The 23304-nt window shown below is 32.1% G+C and overlaps 3 protein-coding genes across 4 annotated transcripts; 2 read left to right on the top strand and 1 right to left on the bottom strand.

Annotated features, from left to right (window-relative positions):
• Positions 1-49: 49 nt before the first annotated feature.
• On the top strand, positions 50-4999 carry LOC107026241 (probable 6-phosphogluconolactonase 4, chloroplastic). Of its 2 annotated transcripts, none has more exons than XM_015227145.2 (4): positions 50-174; positions 2200-2578; positions 2653-2788; positions 4409-4999. In XM_015227145.2, the coding sequence occupies exons 2-4, from the start codon at positions 2406-2408 to the stop codon at positions 4871-4873; spliced, it is 774 nt and encodes a 257-aa protein (XP_015082631.1). In that variant the 5' UTR covers positions 50-174; positions 2200-2405; the 3' UTR covers positions 4874-4999. The 2 variants fall into 2 exon arrangements, with proteins under 2 accessions (XP_015082631.1, XP_015082629.1); XM_015227143.2 differs by having other exon boundaries at positions 55-174; positions 2184-2578.
• A 4004-nt stretch (positions 5000-9003) lies between these two features.
• LOC107026379 (probable protein phosphatase 2C 6) lies at positions 9004-13091 on the top strand. Its single transcript, XM_015227328.2, has 5 exons — positions 9004-9572; positions 10467-10844; positions 11648-11765; positions 11881-12104; positions 12266-13091. Exons 1-5 carry the CDS (start codon positions 9288-9290, stop codon positions 12806-12808), a joined length of 1548 nt encoding a protein of 515 aa, XP_015082814.1. The 5' UTR covers positions 9004-9287; the 3' UTR covers positions 12809-13091.
• Positions 13092-21251: 8160 nt separating this feature from the next.
• Positions 21252-22979, bottom strand: LOC107025611 (scarecrow-like protein 18). The gene has a single exon (XM_015226380.2). It carries the CDS (start codon positions 22852-22854, stop codon positions 21568-21570), a length of 1287 nt encoding a protein of 428 aa, XP_015081866.1. The 5' UTR covers positions 22855-22979; the 3' UTR covers positions 21252-21567.
• Between the last annotated feature and the right edge of the window lie 325 nt (positions 22980-23304).

The following is a 23304-nucleotide window of genomic DNA, read 5'->3' as shown; positions in this document are numbered from 1 at the left end:
TATTCAGATTTGGCCCAAAACCCAATTTTCCCAAATCAGAAATTCTAAACTGAAATCTCGTCACTTGACTTACATTAACACAACGCAGCTCGTCGTCTCGCAACTCTCGTCAGCCGCTACTCCTGCTCAGTTCTGGCCAGTGATCGGTGCTAGCTCCCGAGTTACGCCGTTAAGGTCAGCGTCCCAACTCTCATCTGAAAATCTTTATTTTCATGGTAATTTGATAATGGAATCTGACGCTATAAACAATTTTTCAATGACTTGGTTGGAAGGTTGTTTTTTTCGACTTATATCAAATAATTTGTTAATTAGAGGCTACTTCTCCTGTAACTTGTAAGCTTCGAGGAAGAATTTAGTGACGTCTACATTTATAACACTCCTCTGTAGTATTAATCATGTATCTTACTTATTCTTCGAATGTTCATATGAAGCTACGAAGTTGCTATGCACATATATTATAGTACATGAAAAATGATCCTCCAACTGCACTTAAGAAAAGGAAAGAAAGGGCCGTGTTTTTTGTAATGAATATGTGCATAGAGTCAAAGGATGAATTTTTCTGATTCTAAGTTGTCTGCTACTGTGAATGGGCGTGATTGTGAAGTACTTAGCCAAGTTTGGTTGCCAGATTGGATTTTCCACTAGCCAAGTTTGGGTTTTGCTCAAGAATGCTTGCTTTGCAAAGGAAAATAAACTATTAGCTTAGCTTGTTTGGTGTTAAAACTATAATAATGCTCTTTGTTTTTTGTTTTTTTTTTTGTTTTTCGGTTCCTTGTATCTGTAAAAAAAGGGAGATGTACTTAAAACATAAAAAAGTGAACAAAAGTGATTGAATTTTGAAAATGTACTCTATCTATTAAATTTGGTTAAACCGAAAATCGAACCAAAATAAACCAAACCGAATTGTAATAACCGAACCGAACTTATTTCAGTTTGGTTTGGTTTCACATTTTTGCCAAACTGAAAATAAAATAACCGAAGCCCACCTCTAGCCCTCGATTATTAATGGTGAAACAATAGTTTATTTGGAGAAATCAAAGAAGTAGACCAGGAAACTGCAAAGTGGAGATGTGCACTAGTGGCTTATGTGATGGAAGACCTCCCAGGGTATAACTTCGTGAACAAATATATCAGTAAGACGGGGGAAACATTGCTCAACCTGATCTATATCGGTATGAAGATGGGTACTATATTATCAAATTTCCAAACATGGAGAATATGCAGGAAGTATTGTATACTAGACCTCATACTATAAATAAAAGGTTATTTTAAACAATGATCTGCTGATTTTGATTTCACTAAGGAGTATACTTAAATACCACTATGGGTTAATTCTCCCAATTTGCCTATGAACTGCTGGAGTTGCAACTCTCTCAGACGCATTGCTAGTGCTATTGGAAAACCTATATATGTTGATGAGTGTACCACCAAACAAACTAGAATATCATATGCAAGGACGTTGACTGAGACAAATTTAACCAAACCTCTCTCAGAAGAAATTACAGTGCATGAGCCTAATGGAAGACAGTGTGTACAAAAAGTATGGTTTGATTGGAAGCCCAGTTCTGCAATTCTTGCTTAAAAATAGGTCACGACTGTTACACCTATCCTCAAATAAGACAAGATTATGAAGATGTACCTCAGATTGTAGAGCCCAATTTTAGCAACCAAAAAGAAGGAAAGGCCTCAGAAATTGGTACAAAAATGGCAACCAAGAGGTCAACCAGTGGAGGTAACAGAGCCATTACCTAGTGTAGTACCTAGAAACTCAACTGGAATTGTAAACAATGGGACTATAGCAAAAGAGACTACATCGGGAAGTCCTAAATCAATCTATTCATCCTCAAAGGGGAGTTCTCTTAAGGTACAACATGAAGATAAATGGGAAGGTATAAAATCATTTTTAAAATTATATATATGATGTCGGGTTGGTTTGGTCTCGGTTTGACATTTTAAAGTTAAACCAACCCAACGCAAAACGGTCAATTTTTTTTCTTCAATACCAAGCCAAGTCAAACCAAATTGCTAATGGTTTTCTTTTCTCGATTTGACTCGATTTACGAATTGGTGCGGTGTTCGATTCAATTTTGTTCACCCCTTGCTGTGACAACATCAAGAAAATATATTCCATGCAATAATATTTTTTTTCATCGGAAACTTACACTAATACATTTATAATATAGTTCTATTACATGGCAGAGTGCGCACTGGACTTAGCCTCCTCTTCTTCCGCTCTCTCTGCTAACTTGCGCATCTCACCTACCCAATTCTCTCCTCTCCGACGATCTCTTGCATTGACCTCTCCGTCCGTTGCTGGAAAGCCACTTTTCTGCTCCCACCCGCATCAGAGGAACTCAGTGTTGAGTACAAATTCCTCGAGATCTCAGTTCAGAACCAAATCATCAATGGCTGAGACAGTGTCTGGGGAAAGTAAAACGGAAGTGAAAGTGTACGATTCCGAGGAGGAACTTGCTGTGGCTCTAGCGAAGTACACTGCTGATTTATCGGAGAAATTTTGTAAGGAGAGAGATGTTTTTACTGTGGTTGTTTCCGGTGGTTCACTTATCAAGTCTCTCAGGTAATGATTGATTAATTCTCTTTGTTTCTTCTATGAATTGGGGAATTTTTTTGGGTTGCTAATGTTTGTTGCAGGAAATTGGTGGAGCCACCATATATTGATTCAATAGACTGGTCCAAATGGCACGTTTTCTGGGTGGATGAGAGAGTGGTTCCAAAGGATCATCCTGACAGCAATTATTTGCTTGCTTATGATGGTTTTCTATCCAAGGTATATTTGCAGCCCTTCCTACAATATATTGATTTTATTTAGTGCTGCCACAGTGTGTACTGTGTAGTTTCTTCATTAGCTTTCTACCAACTTTTCTGATCTTTTGCTTGTTTGCCCAGTCGAAATGTGGGACGCAGTAGGTTTATTGTACTAGTGATTTCTTCTCATCTGTTCAGTTAGATACCCCAAAGTACTAGTAGACGTGCCCAGACACCGGGTTATAAAAAAAAGTTTATCTTTTAAGTTTTAGCTTTTTTTTCTAGTTACGAGCAATGCTGATGGTCTCAATCTCCTTAAGAAATAGGTTATACGGGGGGACAGGGGGGGGGGATGTGAACAGAGATTAAAGTGCACAGTATTGATGGAGAATACATCTAGAGGTATTCAGATTCTCATTCAACTCTGGATGAAATATTTGGGAAAATCAATTGAGAAAGTAATTATGTGAGGGCGTTAGGGCAGCGGTAACAAGGAATGCAAGTCATGCATACTATAAACATATCTTTTTCCGCAGTCCTTGAGATTAAGAAGTTAAGTAAGATAAGCCTGCTAATATATGGACGGAAGAAACAATCTCTACCTATATATATATATATATATATACATATTTGGGGGTGGTTTGGTTATATGTGACAAAGGCAAGCAATCGGTATACATGATCATATCTATCATGGACCCAACTGTGCGAAGAAGCTATATGTTAAATAAGTTTTAGATTACATTTTCTTAAGATATGTAATGATGTTACGCAATTCATGTAAAAACAAGAAATTAAAAAGAAAATCTTTGCACTGTATTGGAATAAACAGCTTCAAATCCACTTTTGTTTTTAGAAAACATTAAATTTTGCTTTGGTTAACAAAATTCTGATATAAAATTACTTCTTATAGAACCTGTCAGCCCCTGAAGCCCTCCTTAAACAAGAACTGAGGTCCTTTTATTCTTTTGTGTGTGTGTGTGGGGGGGGGGGGTTTATATTATGAAAAATGATGGAGCATTAGCAAAATACTTCAAACATTTACCATGGTAGAGATTACATAATGAGAAAGGATTTGGAAATTTTTGGGGCTAGAAGAGTTTAGCGGGGTTGAGGTTTAGAGGATCAACTGAAAAGTAATTATAACTTTAAGCACAATTGTCAATGGAGCATGTTGGGAAACTTAAAGACCAAAGAGTGTACAACTCAATACCGTGTGGAGCTGCCGATAAGATCAGTTGGACACTTTATGTTGACTTCGGTGAATTCCTTTTAATATAAGGATGAATAAGTGGGTTTGTATTGCATCCTCAATGTTAACCTACTTACTTTCAGTTAAGTCTCTTCATTATCTCTAACAAGTTGGGTTGCCTTTACATCTTGATTCTTACTTGGCAGTCTGACCAGCTCTTAAGCACAGACTATTTAAATAAAGATGGTTGTGAACTAAATTTATCCAATTTGTATCAGAAAAGATGTTTAATGATGCATAGCTTGCTCATAGTACTTGCTTCACATGTGAACTGCCTACATTGTTTGATCTATTATGAATGATGATAACTCTTACATCATCATTTTTCTCAGTTGACATATTTAATTCTTTCTACCAAACTTCTAACCTCACCTTTACTTCTCTTTGGCAGATACCTATTCCTGCTGATAATGTGCATGCCATAAGTGATGCATTATCAGCAGAGGCTGCGGCAGATGATTACGAGACTTGTCTAAGGCACTTAGTCAAGAGCAAGATACTTGACATCTCTGAAGAGAGTGGATTTCCAAAATTTGATGTAATGCTATTGGGTATGGGTCCAGACGGACATGTAGCTTCCTTGTTTCCCGGGCATCCTCTTGTCCATGAGAAAGAGAAGTGGGTCACCTTCATCAAGGATTCTCCAAAACCTCCACCGAACAGGATTACATTTACATTCCCTGTAATAAACTCATCTGCAAATATTGCACTTGCTATAGTAGGTGCTGGTAAGGCAGATATAGTGCATAAATCGCTAGGTGATGATAAAAGTTCTGATTTGCTGCCTGTGCAGATGGTTTCACCCGAAGGAGAATTAGTTTGGTTTTTAGATAAGGATGCAGCTTCGAAGCTGTAAGGATGAGGATATGAGAGCTGCGTATTTGTGCTTCACTCCTGTGTTTATTTTATTACTAGTTTCCGGAACGTGCGTTGCACGTTTGTCCCATACAATTATTATAAAGTTGAATTATTGTATAGAAAATGTTGAAATTAGAAATATTAGTTTTACCAATTTATATTTTATTCATTAAATAAAATTCATAATAATCGAATAGTACATTGACCATCAAGCAAGAAATATGGAAAATAATTATATTACTATAGCATCTAATAATATGAATATATCTATATGACTTTATCGTTAATAATCTCTCATTACGCTCCATATTAGTAAGTACACAAATATGTAGCTAGTTAAAGAAACTATATTAGTAAGGAAAGATAAAAGTAAATATATATTATAAAAGTACATTTAAAAACGAATCTAAATGTCATAAATTAGTAATTTCAGCACTAATAAAAATAGATTTATGACATTCATAATTTCATAGAAGATTATATTAAAGAAGTATAGACGGTAAAGAATACAAAAAAATTAAACAGATAAGAATAAATACAACATTCATATCCTTCTTAAGACTTTTATTATAACAATATATATAGTAAAAGAAATACACAAGGAGTAAAAAAAATTTCTCCCGTAACAAAAAAAAAAATCTAAAATAGTAAACATAAAATTTATGATTCAAAATATCATTCTAATGAGGATCAACAAATATTAATATTTTAAAACAAAAAAAAAAGTATCTGAAAATTGCCTAATGATTCACATCAACACGAGGCAATGGTAAAGAAAAATTATTTTTTCATGATACATATATATAGCTAAAGATTCATTGGATAAGNAAAATCTAAAATAGTAAACATAAAATTTATGATTCAAAATATCATTCTAATGAGGATCAACAAATATTAATATTTCAAAACAAAAAAAAAGTACATGTAAATTGCCTAATAATTCACATCAACACGAGGCAAATGGTAAAGAACAATTATTTTTAAATGATACATATATATAGCTAAAGATTCATTGGATAAGATGAAAAGGTGAAGAGTTGTTTAAGTTAATTTCAGAAGTTGAATGATCTTAGACATGCGGTAGAGGAAAGGTGATTGTTTTTACTAATAATTCAATACATTTAATTATACTAACTACAGAGAGAGGATAACAAATTTAATCCTTTAAGCACATTAATTATAGAGAAAGAATTAATAACTTTTATTTTTTTCTAAAAAAAGTAATTCCTAACAATTTCCTATGAAAGAATTTCTAACAATTTTCTATAAAATATTTTTGTCTTTCAAAGTTTGACTTTACACCTTCTTAGTTTTAGTATAATATAATTATTACTTAGTATGTAAATAATTAGAATTTAAACCATTGTGTCTAGATGCATGTGTTTAAATATGATTATTTAACATTAAATTAATTATATATTAATATTTAATTTAATTTAGGATAAAATAAGGGCAAAATAGTAATTCAACTTTTAAGTTAGGAGCTTCCCACTTATAATAATATGTGATTCTAATAATACATTCTGAGGAAGGGTTGTTTTTCCCAGTATTGCCTGTAAAATGTTGAGGATTAATATCCCAATTTTTTCTCACTTGTTTCTGTCAAGGAACCTCCACTATGAGGAACTTGGTACTAAAACTGCAGTTTGTTATCTATACAAGTTAGGCATGTGTACAGATTGTTTGCTTCAGCAATAACACAAGTGACAGCTATACATAGATTGTATATTACTATTGTTCAATTTACATACATTCAAACATTCCAGTTTGGATTAATTCAAGTCAGCCTTTCAGGTGGAAAATACCATTACATTTAACTGTAATACCATTAGAAAATTAAGTTGAGGATAAACAAGTTTTGAAAATAAACTACTAGTTAAAATATTTTTTCATCCTTACTTATCTATTCAACAGAGGATACAGTTGGCTACTAACTATTTTTTATCTATAAATATATGATTTAGTATTTGGAATGATAACTTGACCCTTCAATTATTATAAGTTCTATTTTTATTTTTGTGACACATGATACAACATATTATATTTTGTATCATACATCGCAAAAATTAAAACAAAACTTACTAATAATTAAGTTATTATCCAGATACTAAATCATACATTTACTGATAAAAATACTTAATAATATCATATTTAAAGGGCACAAGAGAATTGTGGCATTGGATTCTCAGCTCTTTGTTCAAGATGTGGCTTTTAAAAGATTCTATTTATCAAAAGCTCTTAGTAGGAGATGATGTTATAACTTTAGCTACTTTTACCTATAATTCACCTACTTTATACATTATTCCATTTCCATAATAAAAAGTCAAATGTCAATTATATAGTAAGCTTGTTGAAAAATTACAAAAGTCATAAATCATATCCATTTCATGAATAAAAACACACATACATATTTCTTTAATTAAAATGTCACATGTAATCTCGAGGAGGTTAAAGTTTGAGAATAAATAATCGTTAAAAACAACCATTTTACAACTTCTAATATTTTATTTAAAAAAACATAATATGCCATTTTGGAATTGATTTTTTTTCTTCTTAATATTGAGATTGTTGAACTTGAACCTCCAGATGTAATAAATTGGAGGGTCTCCCACATGTTGACTACAACATATTGGTCCCCCATGGCCACCATCCCATATAAGTTTCATTTAATTATGGTTTAATTTATCACTCTCCCTTTACTATCTTGAACTAATTGATTGGGATTGCATTAAGTTTCTCATTAGAATAAATAATAATAGACATAATATGTTAACTAAGCTGGTAAAAGTGAAAATAAAAAAGAATAAAAACCAAAGTTACAAGTTTTTGAAAGGTATTTTTGACCAAGTTGTTCTTGATTCATAAGAGACTTTCTTTTGAGACATTCACTAACTTTGCATCATAGTATATGGGAATAAGGTAAAAAAAAATTACGTTATAATATTACTAGTTCGTTTAATTAAAGGCAATATGCATTTTGTCCTTTTTTTTCTTCTAATTTTTCCATGTTTAATGACTATGAAGTTCCCTTTTTTAGGAAGCGCTTTACACCAATGTAAGATTTTTCGGTGCGAATCCGAAGTTAATTGAACTCCAGTATGAATAACGAACACCGAATAGAAAAAAAAAATAAAAAACTAAAACACCATAATTATTAGAAAAAAGGACTAAAAATCAATGTTTTACACTTCTTCTTCAGTCCTTAATTACTTTCCTCCATTCCTAGTTACTTGTTCACTTTTTTTTAGTTATTTTTAATTACTTGTTCATTTTGATATATTAAGAATTTTTTTTAATTTATGCAAAAAAGGTAAAACCTTCTCAAAATCTTAAATTCTTAATTCATCTATTTTATAATTAATAATAAAAATAAATAGTAAACTTACTATGATAATTGTTATTCTCTTAACGAGGATGTAAATTCAAATAGACAAGTAATTAGGAACAACAACAAAAAGCAAGAGTTATAAAGAAAGTTCCAAAGCAAAGCTAGTGGACAACTTTTAAATTGACATTATTGACCTTAAAGGGAAATGGCGTAGCCGCGTGGGACTTAGGGAGCCGACGTACAATATAGTCAACTTACAATTGCATTTAATTCAATTCACCGCACACGACCAACGTTATTTAATACGTATAATACAATTAAGTAATTAATTAATCAAAATCGTATAGTTGAATATTTAAAATGACATGCATGGCTTAATTAATTTATAATTATTTTTTTATATTAACACCTAAAATACGGTGAAAAGAATACATAAAATATATTAAGGGTGAATTAAACCTTTAATCATATTAATGTATGCCATGAAAGTCTGATGCATTGCTAATTCTATTATTTGCCATATTAAATATATGCATAACATAATTAATATCTGCCTAGTATAACCAAACACAAAAATAATAATATACAAATTTAACTCATGTATATTTTTTATTTTTGTATATACATCCTATTAAATGATTTTTGTATATTTTTACTTAATTTTATAATAACAATATAATAGTGAGACATTTAATTGAGATAGCTGTTTTATAAAATAAAAAGTAAATAAAAATATAGAGAGATAGTAACACTGGTAGTCATAAATTGGAAGCTACTCATCCTCACCTGACTACAATCTTTTCTTTTATTATATCTGAATCTCTCTATCACTTTCTGCCATTATTTTTCCTTGTAATCTTTAGGGTTTTCAGCTTCAATCTTTTGGATCCAGCAATTTGCTTGTTTCAATTTCTCTTTTTTCAGTATTGAATTCTTCGAGTGTTGTTTCATTTCTTAGTAGTTTCATTTTTTTTTCTTCTTTGAGTTGAATCTCAGTGAATTCTTGCAGGAGACATATTTGTTTAATTATTCTGAGGTGTTTGATAAATTTCCTCAGAGAGAGAACGCAGATTTTTAAGGGGGAATGGGAATTTGTTACTCTTCAAGTAAAAGCAAGAGCGAGGATGGGTTGTGGGATGGTAAGAATGACAGCAGAAGGTTTGATTACAAGTTGAAGAAGAACAGTTATAGTGGCGATTTCAGCTCATTTTTAAGCAAGTTAAGTGGTGTTGGTGGAGGAGGGGGTGAGGACAAGGGGCTGCATCATATTCCCGGAAGGATTTTGGGGAATGGAGCCACCTCCCGTGCTTCCCTACACACTCAGCAAGGGAAAAAAGGAACGAATCAAGATGCCATGATCGTTTGGGAGGTCCTCAATTCTCTGTTTCTTCAGTTATTTTTTGTGTTTTTCTGCTTATGTCATGAGCTACCAAATCATCATTCTTTTTGTGCATTATGGGAGCTTAAATTTCTAAAAATTGAACCTTCTCATCATCTGTGAATAGCTGGTTCCATGAATAGGGTTGATGGCGGGTCTGCAATGAATCATCTCAATCTTGTGTTTTCTCTGCGTTGAATGCCTCTATGTTGTATAAGTAACCAAATCCTCAATTATTTTGTGCCTATATAGGAGCTTAGATATCTAAAAATTGAACCTTTTAATTATCTATCACATGGGCGGTTCCAAGGCCCGACAAAAGAGGGGGGTTGTAGTGGATTGATGTCCTGCGTGCAAGTTGAATTATGAATCATCCGAATTTTGTGTTTTCTTCCTTTTGGTTTTCTTTGCATTGAATGTCTCTTATGTCAAATGAGTAACCAAATCCTCAATCATTTTGTGCATGTAGGAGCATTGATATCTAAAAATTGAACCTTTTAATTCTCAATCTCATAGCCAGTTCCACGGACTGGTAAATGAGGAGGGTTTGTGGTAGGTTGATGGCCGGTATAAGTTTAGTTATTAATCATGTGAGGTTTGAGTGTGTAGAATGACGTTTACTTATGCATAGAAGTCATATATATGATCCTTTCAACCATCAATTATGGTAGATGGACTGTCAAAATAACCTACGTAGCTCTTGTTTCTGAAGCTTCCTTCACCCAATTAACTATTCCAGTTTTGCATCGAAATTTTTGAGTCCTATGGACGTGTAGTTATTGTATAGTTCAATTTCATTAAGTCCATTACTTGTCAATACAAAGAGTTAATTTGTTCTTATCTATTGGGTCAGTTTATGACTTGGTTGGAATTTTTCTACAATAGAATTTTTGCTCGCGAAGTGATACAATCTTTTGCGGAGTATTTGATGGACACGGTCCCTATGGCCATATGGTGGCAAGGAAAGTTCGAGATACTCTTCCGTTTCTACTGTGTTCAGAGTGGCAAGTTAAATCCGGTGGTGATCAAAGTAATACTTCTGAGACAGGAAATACCAACGGAGGTTCACATCTTGATGATGTCTTGGATGATGATTTGATTGAAGCTATGGAAGCTGAGAACAACGAAAAGTTCCCAGAAATACATCTTCCCCTTAAAAGATCAATGTTAAAAGCTTTCCGGTCGATGGATAAAGAACTCAAGTTGCACCCTTCTATTGATTGTTTCTGTAGTGGATCAACTGCTGTTTCCTTGGTGATGCAGGTAATAATTTAGCTATTTTTTTTTGTATAAACGAGGTTTATTTTCCTAAATCCTAATGTTTCAAAAAAGAATTGGGTACTTACTGATAATTTTTTTTAATTAATATTTGGGTGCTTATAAATGGGTAATACTGTAATTATAGTAGCAAATTAGTGAGCTACTTTTTCTTATAGCCAATAAGTTCCCGAGGACCAGTGGTGCAGGGTCCGAGTACATGACATGCGCCTAACACAAAACATCACATGCCACATGTTTACCCCTAGATCAAATCCCCGGAGGCAATAATGAGCTATTTTTGAATTGCCAGTCATTGGCTAGTTATTGTCTTTGCTTTTGAAGGATTATCACTTTTATGTCCTTGACTACTACATGGGTTACATCAAACATGAAAACCTGATACAGTTCATTTATGTATTGTATAAAATCCATTCAAATAATAAATTTTGTGCATCCGAGTTCTCTACTGACTGCCCTCTCAATCTACTGGATGTTTTGTAATATTTGTCTTTTCTGGTAGTTAACTGAATTTAGCAAGTTATCTTCTTGTTCTAAAATATTTTATTTATTAGTTAGACTTAAAACAGTTTCCTTAGTACTTCTCACTTGACTTTGTACATGATGTTGAAACATACTACTTGATTTACCAAAAAAAGGAAAAAAAAGAAACATACTAGTTGTAGAAAATAATTAAGTCTGAGTGAAGGGGTTGATTATGAGTCTGCCACATATTTGGTTATTCTAGCTCTTTTGTAATTGCTTAGCATCCCAAAAGCATTTTAACTGATCTTTTTGTGGTGTCTCAGGGCCAGGATATAATAGTTGGTAATGTTGGTGACTCAAGAGCAGTATTGGCAACTAGAGATAAAGACAACTATTTAATGGCTGTACAGTTGACGGTAGATTTGAAGCCTAATCTTCCAAGTCTCTCTCTCTCTCTTCTTGATTCAATACATTACACCGAGAAGCTGAAATGTAATTGTCTTTTTTTCTTGAAGAAAGTGCTTAAATTTATCATTTCAATTGTTTTGTCTTGTAGGAGAAGCTGCTAGAATACATAAATACAAAGGCAGGGTTTTTGCGTTGCAAGATGAGCCAGAGGTTGCACGTGTATGGTTGCCGAACAGTGACTCTCCTGGCTTGGCAATGGCCAGAGCATTTGGTGATTTTTGTCTCAAGGATTTTGGGTTAATTTCTGTCCCTGATGTGTATTACCACCACATTACTGATAGGAACGAATTTGTTGTTCTAGCAACTGATGGGGTACTTATTTCACCTAACATTATTTCACTACAAAAAGAAAATTCTATATCTTCTCTATGTAAACAGAGTCTAAATTTCACCTTCTTTATGACTTGGCATAATCTGTTTCCATTTGTCAACACTTAGATTTGTCTCATGATGTAATTTCTTGTTCTATGTAGGTTTGGGATGTCCTTTCTAATAAGGAAGCCGTGGATATTGTGGCCTCAGCCCCAAGTCGCGCAACAGCTGCCCGAGCTCTTGTTGACTGTGCGACAAGAGCTTGGAGGCTGAAGTACCCGACATCAAAAACTGATGATTGTGCTGTAGTATGCCTTTTCCTAGACCGTGTTCCTGCACCTGATTCTGTAGTCACAGCGACGCAACATGATTTGACAAAGGCTCCTGAAGTGGAAACAAAGACAATTATTACTGATGGCAACCTTGAAAGTGCAGATAGTAATGCTTCTCATATTACAGTTCGTGAACATTCAGTTACTACAATAGATGCCAGTGAGATAGTTCCTGTTGACGAATCAATAGAAGAACAGCTAGCGGATAAGGGTCTTGGACATTCTAAGAGAAGCCTAGCCGAGTGCCTTTCAACTGCAGAAGATCAGGAATGGTCAGCCCTCGAGGGAGTAACCAGGGTTAATAGCCTTCTTAGTCTTCCTAGATTTTTGTCTGGTGACAAAAAGTCAGCCAGTCGGAGGAAATGGTTGTAAGACATCAAGGCATGATACCTCAAGGGCCAAGGCTAATGTAAGTGATTTGTATTAGTGCCTTGCGCATATATGATGCTGTTCTTCTCAAAGATTCTGTAAATCAAAACACTGTAGCAGCAGTAGTAGTATAAAAGACTAAATGCTGGATCATTGCCTGGAATGTAAAGCAGCCTGTGCTTTGATGACTATCCAAATTGGCAATGCTTTTTGGTAGAATATTTATGATTGATGAGTACAACGCGAGGCCTCAGACAGAAATAGTAACATTTTCTTGTGCTGTGTAGTGTTTTACTTTCATGTCCAAGATGGAATCCCCTCTGATGCATGTTTTGAATGTATTTTTAATATTGCTAAACAATGAAGTGTTGTGTTTTAACTTTTAAGTTCTATTGCACTCCATATCAAATATTTTTGGTCTGTTTCCTTGTATGCCCTTGCGAAATTCTTTCAGGGTGGTGTGGGCCAAAACTTTGTCTGGCTCACCAAAGCCCAATTGTCAAATTTGTAATAAACCATAATGGATGGTATAATTTGAGGATCTTTTCTCAAACAGTCAAGATGTGATGTATTTTTTTTATTTTTTTTTTGTAAATCTATGATTCAATATTGGATGGAAATGAAACAATATGAAGATTCATATAATCAAATGAAATGTGATAACATAACTTGTAGTACCTAAAATTCAACATAATTGCAGCATAAATTGTATAATTTGTAAAAGAGAATCAAGGTTCCCAAGAACAGCAGAAAGCAGAAAGATTCTCAATATTTATTGGAAAAGGGTGGACTTTCAAGTGTGTCAAATCACCCCAATTACAATTTACATGTGAGGAAAGTAAAATTCCAAGAATTGGCAGCTTTTTTATGCTTGCACTCCAACTTAAAACTACACTTGCCAAGTTGCTATGTTGCAGTGGGAGTAGGGACATATTAAATAGAAAATAAAACCAAAAATACTTCTTTTTTTCTTGTGAAAGACAGGAATATGGTGGAATTGCAAAGAGGATACCATATTTTTTTTTATAGTACAATTTATTAGAATAAAATAAGTAAAAAAGCAAGAAAAAGATGAGAGTGCATTTTCTATCTAGTAATGAAGTCTTTTAGACTTGGGAATGATATACTATTACTGAATATCTCTGCATCTTTCACTATCAATTTTTTTTTGGCCGTTGGCTAGGGTTTGTATGAATCTGAATTATGAAATTGAAAAAAGATAACATAAGCGGAAAAGAATATTTATCTAGAAAATTGTCAACAAACGTTATTTAATTTGATTTTGTTTTTTTATCGTTTTGAGCATTTCTTTCTAACTCATTCAAAATTCATAAAGTTTAAATTCTGAACTTTATTGTCGCGGAGGGGGCATTTGGATTGCTTTAACTTATAGAGCACGCCCATATCCATTGAACCATTTGGGCATGTCCCTATATATACACGATGACACCCCTATTTACCCTGTAGCCCTATATACAAAAATAGGCCATAAATGCAAAGTGAAAATAAATGCATTTTACTCACAACAACTCTGAATATCCATTCTGCTACTAATGTTTCCTCAAATGGACCAAATCCTATACACTTTAACTTTTTGCTCCAATTTGTCTTCACTCAAATTAATAATAGAGGATGTTTAGGCAAAGTGCTTCTAAGTTAAAATAAGACAATAATTATAATAATAATAATAATTTTGTCTCTGATCCTGTTTATACGTCGTCTTTAGTAAAATAAATATTTCTAACACTTGTCATTTTATAAAATCGAATACTTTAGCATTGATAATATGAATTTGATCAACATAGGATAGCTAAATTATTAATATATCTTCATTGATGATCAAAATAAATTGATTTATGTTCATTTATTAAAAACTTATCTTCAAGAAAACACTAAATAAAAATACAATAAAAAACTTATCTAACCTCTTAAGGAACGTGAAATCTAAAATAATGACACAATGGAGGGAGCGTAAACATATGATTTCAAAAGTTATAAACATTATTTTTGGTTTGAGTAAATTTTTAAGATCTTTTATGCCTAATATATTTTGTAACTTACAAAATATTCTTCCTAAATGATCTTAGATTTATATTTATTATAAATAGTTTTAAGGATATTTAAATTACTTTATTATCATCTTTCCAGTTTATGTGAGAAGTTAAAGTTATAAACACTACTGATATAAGAAATTTTTATATCATAAGAATATTAGATAGTAGCTTTATAATACATAATACAAATATAATCAAATTTTAATATAAATATCGAACATACGAAAAAACAAATAAATAAAATTGAATGATCATCACTCATTATGAATTTTTGGGGTGGGGGTGGGGGGTTGCTTGCAGTTGGGGGTGGCTCAAGGATCTATCACTTCGAAAATGAAACCATACGTGAAGGAATGATTGATTTGGCTTACATGTCATTCATCTGCTCATCTATCAACTATATATATTTGTATTTATTACTAATTTACTATATATATATAGATATTAAAATTTCTCTTTGTATGGCAATTTGATGTGAATTACCGATTTGTGATTCAGTTTCACTACACCCCAAACCCTTTTTTCACTTTACAAAATTATGTAACGCTCTGCAACTGAAATAATATACAAACCATTTTCCTGCCGTTCATAATTGAATTATATGACTCCATTCACATCGTAGACATTAAAATTTTATTGGACTCTACAACAAGTATTTTATTCAAATTAAAATTTTAGAAGATGTGTTCAGTTTCAGAGCCTACTTAATGCTAAATCCCAGTTTATGCCTATATAAATGATATTAAATTGTCTTAAACGACTTTTCGAAAATTCCATAAAAAGATTGAGATCTCGAATATTTCGTAAATTGATGGAATATGCCTATATAAAAAGTACTAAATTCTCTTGAGATCTCGAATATTTCGCAAGAGGTCAAACTAAATCAACCTAGTTCGAGAAATACGCCACCAATGACTCGAATAATGGATAAATCTTAAGGGGGGCATAATCTTTATCTGTCACTTTCAAACAGACATCCTTTTTTTAATTTTGAGAATCAAATGAATATCTTTTAACCATAGGTCTTATAAATATATTTAAATTGTCAATATGATTTGTAAAAGTATGACACATACGAGCTTTCTTTCTTTACACAAGTTCCACGACAACTATAAGGAAGAATCTTTTTCACGAGGCATTGGTCCAAATAATATTAATAACTTTGGTACGTGCAAGCTCGCTCACATTATTTACGTCAAGTTCATGAAGAAAGGTTGCTAATAATTAATATAAAATTTGTCAATTTTATGATGAAGGCTCATAATGTTAGACGTCATTGATCCAATCCAAAAAAAAATGGTGGAAAACTATATGAAAAATCTTTAGGGAAGCATCCAACCCAGAGGTGGAGCTTTGATTCAAACACTATATTTCAATTTTTATTAGTTAGATGTATGAATATCGTAATATATATATATATATGTTGAATTGTTTTAACTAGATGTTCGCATTTAGTTATTTCTTTAATATCTCAAAGGTTTGACTTTTGATGCAGAATGAATTTAGACGTATGAGAGAATTAATGCTAATTGGGATTAAGTTATTATTATAATAAAAATAAAACTTGAATTAATATTTTATATTCCCCTAATTTGCACAATAACCCGTGGATTTAGGGGGAGACTGTCCCCATGTTTTCGATATTCTGAAGTCCACAAAAACATTAATTTAATTTGTCATTAAGTACTGTTACAATATAATACTATATCCTAAAACCAAAAAAATATAATACTCCAATGTTTATGGTTAGTCCCTAAAGAGTATCCAATTAAATAAAACTAATATAAACTACTAGTACTTAATAGTATTTCTAGTTTGATACTACGAATATTTTTCGAACTGCTGCGGCAATTTTCCTAATTAGAAACATTATATAAATATAAAATACTTCTATATAAAACAATATATACCATTTTCTTTTTAATCAAAAGGCCACCAAACAAAAACAACAGTACATTGAAGAGGACATAAACAATATTAATCATAATTATATTTGAATATATAATTTTTTTTAGCTAGATTAAAATCAAAATTTATGTATATATATTATGCAGACTCTCTTTATTAATTTTTTATGTGTCACAATAAGGAAAAAAAAAGAGAGAAAGATTTACAAAATATTACTATTACATAAATTGAAACGATGGAAATAATACAATAACTTTCACAAATTCAATAACGTTTGATGACAAAAGAGAATCTATCAACACTTTATTAAAACCATAATATATATTTGAAATTGACACATTAATTTTGTACGTCTCATGAGGTGTTGAAATGGTGTTAATTTGACTAAAATAAGCTAATGTTGATATACCCATTATGCCTATTAAATAGAATAATAATAATAATAATAACAATATATTATTAGTTTTTTATATATATTGATAAAAAGACTTAGTTGTGGGGGCATTAATTAAGCATTATTGTGGGATTTGATGATGGGAAAGGCAACACAAAAAGAAATGTGGGAAGATGCTCCCATTTGCATAATTTGTAGTAATAAGTATATCCTTTTAGTTTCTTCTTTATCAAAAAGCTATAGAGCATAATATTATCAAGTGACAGATGAATTAAATACTTTATATTATAAAAAGTAGTAATTTAAATAGTAGTATATGACAAGATCGGAGTCGTAAGATTCCATAAGGATGTCATTCATTAGTTTAATTTTATATTAATTAATAATAATTAATAAAAAGTAGTTATCTTGAGATAGGAACAAAAAGCACGAATTGCAGGATATGCTATTATTATTAGAGGAAACACAATTCTTGGATTTTACACCTTTCTTTTCTACATTGCCTCCAACCCCACAAACCTCTTTACCTAGATTCCTTTCTTCTAACCTATTAACGAGTTCAAATTGTGAAATCAATTACTAATATTATATCACCGTAATTTTTCTTTGATTTCATATATAAATACAATATGTTTAATTCATCGGCATGTCTCTTTTCTATTTAGGACAATTAAGCAATAAATAAGTAATATATATATGATTATTATAAATAAATCTTTTTCTACATTGCCCCTAACGCCACAACCTCAGCTTTACCTAGATTCTTTTGCATAACCACTCCTCTATCTTTTTATTTATTAGGTCAATGCAAAAACCACTCATAACTAGAATCAAGTGTGTATATATATATATATTGAGTTTAAGTTACATTAGTTTTTCAGTTCTGTCTTAAATTTCTAGAGGACATGAAATTTAAAGAAATGAAATAAAAGATTCTTTAATTTTATCAATATTTCTTAAAAATTTAAATTGATACTCATAAAAGTTTATAATAACAAATACGAACTTATGAGATTATTTGTCTACCTGTATATGATCGTGTATGTTTTCAAGATCCTAATTAGAGATTGAGTATATATAGATATCCTAAACATAGAGTCAAAAGAAGGACATTGAAGGATCAATAACGAGAGATGTGTGTATTCAAATAAAAGGAAAATTGAACTCCATATTTGAGACAACCTATCTGATTAGTTTAGTTATCACTACAAAATAAAAGTTTCCTATGTTATATATCTTATGTCATGCTTTTCTTTCTCCAAATCAATTTGTAGTGTTAGTCAATGAAAATGAAAAACATCCAAGTACTAATATTCATCTATAATGTTACTTAATATGTTATATCCCTTAACCTTTAGTAATTAGATCTAGTTGAGCAAGTAGGGGACATTTTCCTTTTTCGTAAACTTTTACCTAACATAAGTTCATATAAGTCGAAATTACAAAACAATTGAGAGCTAGAGTTGTAGTAAATTTACAAATCTAAGCATCCATAAACTTAAAAGATATCAGCATACCAAAGAAAAAGAGTAATGTAGGGTACCAAGAAAGATAAAAATAAAAAAAACAAAGGGTAAGATAGAAACCTAGCAGACTAGGACCTAGGTTAAATATATTAACCAATAATAATATGCTTCTCTAAAAAGACATTGATGGGAACCTAAATTTTTAAAAAAGAGTTAGGAATTTTCAGTGTTAGATTATACAAGCATTCTCTTCTCTTGATCAGACACAACAGAGAAGAAAAGATAGATAGATGGATGGATGGAAGCACAGTTGACGTAAGTTGCATAATTTTCCCCATGCTTGCACCATCTTATCAACCATATGTATGATGCATCCATCCATCACTTTACAAATACAACACCCCACCCCACCCCACAACCCTCCGAAATCATTACTCCCTCCGTCCAAAAATGTTTATTATGTTGCGCTTATCGAAAGTTAATTTGATTAATTTTCAAAGGTAAATTAGATCATATTAGTTTGATATTTTAAACAAAAAAATTAGATATTCTAAAACTATATGAAAAGTAGTATACATTACAATTTTTTGCATATTAATATGATGAAAAAATGCATCTTAAAATGTTAGTCAAAGTTTTTATAGTTTGACTCTAAAAATAGAAAACATGACAAACAATACCGGACGGAGAGAGTATTTTGTTGTCGATCTAAAAAAAGAACGACATATATATATTCATATTTAGTAGTGTTTGATTTGTTTAAATTTATGTGACATAATTTAACTAGACATAAAATTTAAGAAACAGAAAAAGATTTTTGGAATTTGTGATTTGAAACAAATTTTAGATATTCCTGTGCTTCTAAATCATTGAGGTTAAAATTGAATTTTTTTCTAATTATTGAAAAGTAATATTCTTTTTGAGATGGAATAAAAGAAAGGTGTGTCACGTACAAATTGAGACAAAAACTACACTAATTTAACTTAAATCTTACTCTGTCAATTTTAATTTCTTTGTCTTACTTTCTTTTTTGGTACAGTGGAAAAGAACGTTTCTTTTCTTCTTTGGAAACTCCGTTATAACTTTTCATATTACATATATAAGACAACAATGTTGAAAAACATTCTGATAAAAAATTTATATATATCAAATCTTTAGTTGAACATCACAAGATTCAGATCTTCATTAAAACCATAAGTACTCCACTTATAGGATTACACCAACGATATATATATATATTGCGTCTGAACTTCATTTTTTTGTTAAAATTCGTCCATACATAATCAAACACCTTCACATAAACCATAACAACAAAAGTAATACTTATTCTGAAATCACTATCATCAAAACACAAGCAAACAAAGGATTTATGCAGAGAAAAATAGGAGCTCTTAATTAATATTCTTGTTATGATCATGAATTGATAAAAAAAGGTGTACAGTAAAGTAAAGTTTCTCTTGCGTGAATTGGTGTCAATACATCAACTATTAGTAACCATCTTATCAACCTGTCAAATACATCACCTACTACTCCCTTAGCCATTAAAATTTAAAATAAAAACCCTCTTCCTTCTTTTCACTACTCAACAAAAATTAAAACTTCATTTCTTGCCTACCAATATACAGTGCTTTTCAGTTTATCATCTCCTCTATGCTTATTGACCTAAAAACCATAAGTATATGTCTAACCTTTACATCAAATCACCACTGATTAGTATGATCATACAAGGCATGGTATAAAGAGAAACTTAATCACCTCTCATAGATTTTCAAGTTGAAATTTTGAAACTTGAAGTTTTAGTTGTGTAAAACTTGTCTGATTCAGTTTCTGGAAACTTGAAAATACATTTGAAGTAAATTTTCATCTAAAAAATTTATGAAAAAATGATAGCTTAAAAAGATGTAAAATTTTTAAATTAAAAGAGAGGTGGTCCTAGGGATAAACACTAGACACGAGAGAGATCCCATTATAGGGGGGTGGGGGGCAAAGTGGGTAACAAGAATAACCCTATTTTGACAACTTTGATGGTTTTGTTGAGGGGACAATTGGGCACAATTTAGGGCAATTGATTATGGTCCTATTTCAAAGACACAAAACAATAACAACAATTCTCATGCATGTTCAAGAATCTCATCCTCCCCCTTCTTCCATAAAAAAAATAATCTCATATAAGAAATTTTAGGGGAAGGAAAATAGTAGTAATGGGGTATACAACTTTTTTTTTAATTAATTTCTCAGATGACAAAGAAAATGACTTTCTTTTTGGCCCCATATCTTTTTCCAAATGTGACCACTTTCCATTAATACCAGAAATCTTTTGTAAAGTAAAATAAGAAAATGCAACAAGATAAAGACTTTGATAAGGAATCATATACAATAAAATAAAATTAAAATGTTCTCTATAGTCTACAACGAAAGTACTAAAATGAAAAGGTGAAGCATGATTAGCATTATAAAGTGAAAGATAATGAAACCATCCACCATTACTAATACAAACAAACAATATGGTAGGGTTAATTAACACCTTTAATTGGAATATACATCATTTTCCCACTCCAAAGTGCCACTTACCTAACAATTTGGTAATAACATGAGAATCTTTCATCATCAACAACAACAAATAATTAAAAATAAAAATAAGTTGATCAAGATCTTGCATTATACAAAGACTAGTTAACTTAAATACTATATATCATCAACCTCCTCTATGTTAAAATTTTAAAACATTCATATCAATAAGTAAAACAAAAAAAAACATGAAATTTCAATACCTCTTCAATATTGTTCTTCACCATGCAAATTTCTACTACTACAACTTCACTAGAAAATCTTGTTATTTAGGGTTTTCTTTCCCCTACACTCCACGCATTTTCTTCGGATCCCTCCTAAACTATCAGTAGTCTTAATTACCCTCTGAACTTGGCTATTTGATAGTTTTTCTCAACGCCAAGACGAGATGGAGAAAAGGGGTTGATTTTGCCAACCTAAGAAGAAAGAATTACTCGAAACTCCGAGTTGATAGCCTTCAGAAGGATAATGAAGTCTCAAAAGAAGCTTAGCTTGTGATAATGCAAAAGGGCTTAAAGCAACATTACTAAATCCACAACTCCTCAACATAACTTCCCATGATCTAAACCTTTCATGTCTTTCTTTCCTTTTATCTCCTTCCATCGCAACGATATCAACAATCTCTCTCCCAAACCACACTTGTTCAACTGTCATCCTCTCTCGACTACCCGGTGGCAATGTAGCTTCCAATGAATCAAACACAGCTGTATAATAATCCAAAGCCTCGATAAATCTTTGTAAAAAAAGAGGATGGTTATGATTTGCTTCCTTCTCCGCGATTGTAACAATTTTAGGGTTCATTGACTTAACCCTATGCAAAAAAATCCTTAACTTTTCGCGGTCTTTTAAAAGGCGGTGGAGGTAGAAAACACAGTTGATAGCTAGGGTTTCATCAGGGAGTAGTACAATGGAGGAAATAATAGAAGGATCTTCATCGTGATCGTGGTTATTATTGGCTACATAAAGAGGATGGAATTGAAATCTCAACCCTAATGAGTGAGCAAATTTAGCTAAACGATCACCTGTTCTACGAAGGGTATCAAGGTCATTTCCAGTACCGGTGATTCGAAGAGTAGGAGCAGGGTAACGATCAGCTAGTGCTTGCATTAACGGTGGCCATTGAACCCCGTGATTAATGTCGAAATCAACGATGTGGATTGCTTGATGATTACCGTTAATCGCTTCTAAAATCGCTTGATTAGCGGTTAATTGAGTAAACCTTATAAAAGGGGTAACTTGGTTTAGAGATAGATATGATGATTGAATTAGAGCTAATGATGACGAAGAAGAAGAATCAGTTGGAGTTGTTTCAACAGGTGTCATGAAATGATTGGTGGTTGACGATATATAGCGGTTGAGACGAAGGGAAAGTGCGCGAGTAAATTGATGGACTAACCGTTCAGTTGAATCACCAAAAGGAGATGAGTTAGTTGATAATATGGTAAGGAGTCTTTTCGCGGCCGAGAAATCGGACCGCGAAATCAACTCCGCACAGCTAATGAGTAGCTGGCGGATTTGAATAGCTGGTGAGGTAGTGGTGGTGGTGGTAGTGATAGTTGTAGCAGTAGCGGTGAATCTACGCCGTTGATGATGATCAGAAGATTCTTCATCATGATGAGGGTGAGATTGAGATGATGAAGAACCAAAGGATCCTAACATATCATTCAATTTAACAACACTATTTCAGGTGAAAGTGAAAACCCTAGAGAGAGAAAGAATATGCTTATGAAAAGAGAAATAAAGGAGAGAGAGAAGGGGAAAAAAAGGGGACCTGGGGGGAAGGACAGAGGGGGGGGTTCAATGATGGAGGAGAGGAAATTTATGGTTTTGGCATCTGAAAAATTAGGTTGGTCGCGCTCTTCAAAAATATCGTCGCCTCGACGTTTTGATTTCTTTTAGAGGATATAATAGACATCCCAATAATATTTTTGAAGAATTCAAATAACATAAGCGGAAACTAATATAGAGTTGGCTTGAGTGGGAAAATACGAAAATGATATAGGAACTATACTCTAAAGAATCGTTTGATTGGTGGGATAAGATAAATAAGAATATTTCATGAAATTATATCCATCTTGTGTGATGTCATTTAATTTTTACTAAAATAAT

Source organism: Solanum pennellii, chromosome 7 (assembly GCF_001406875.1).
Source record: "Solanum pennellii chromosome 7, SPENNV200".
Lineage (NCBI taxonomy): Eukaryota > Viridiplantae > Streptophyta > Magnoliopsida > Solanales > Solanaceae > Solanum > Solanum pennellii.
The sequence above is the reverse complement of the archived record's forward strand: the minus strand, read 5'-3'. Positions and strand labels throughout refer to the sequence as shown.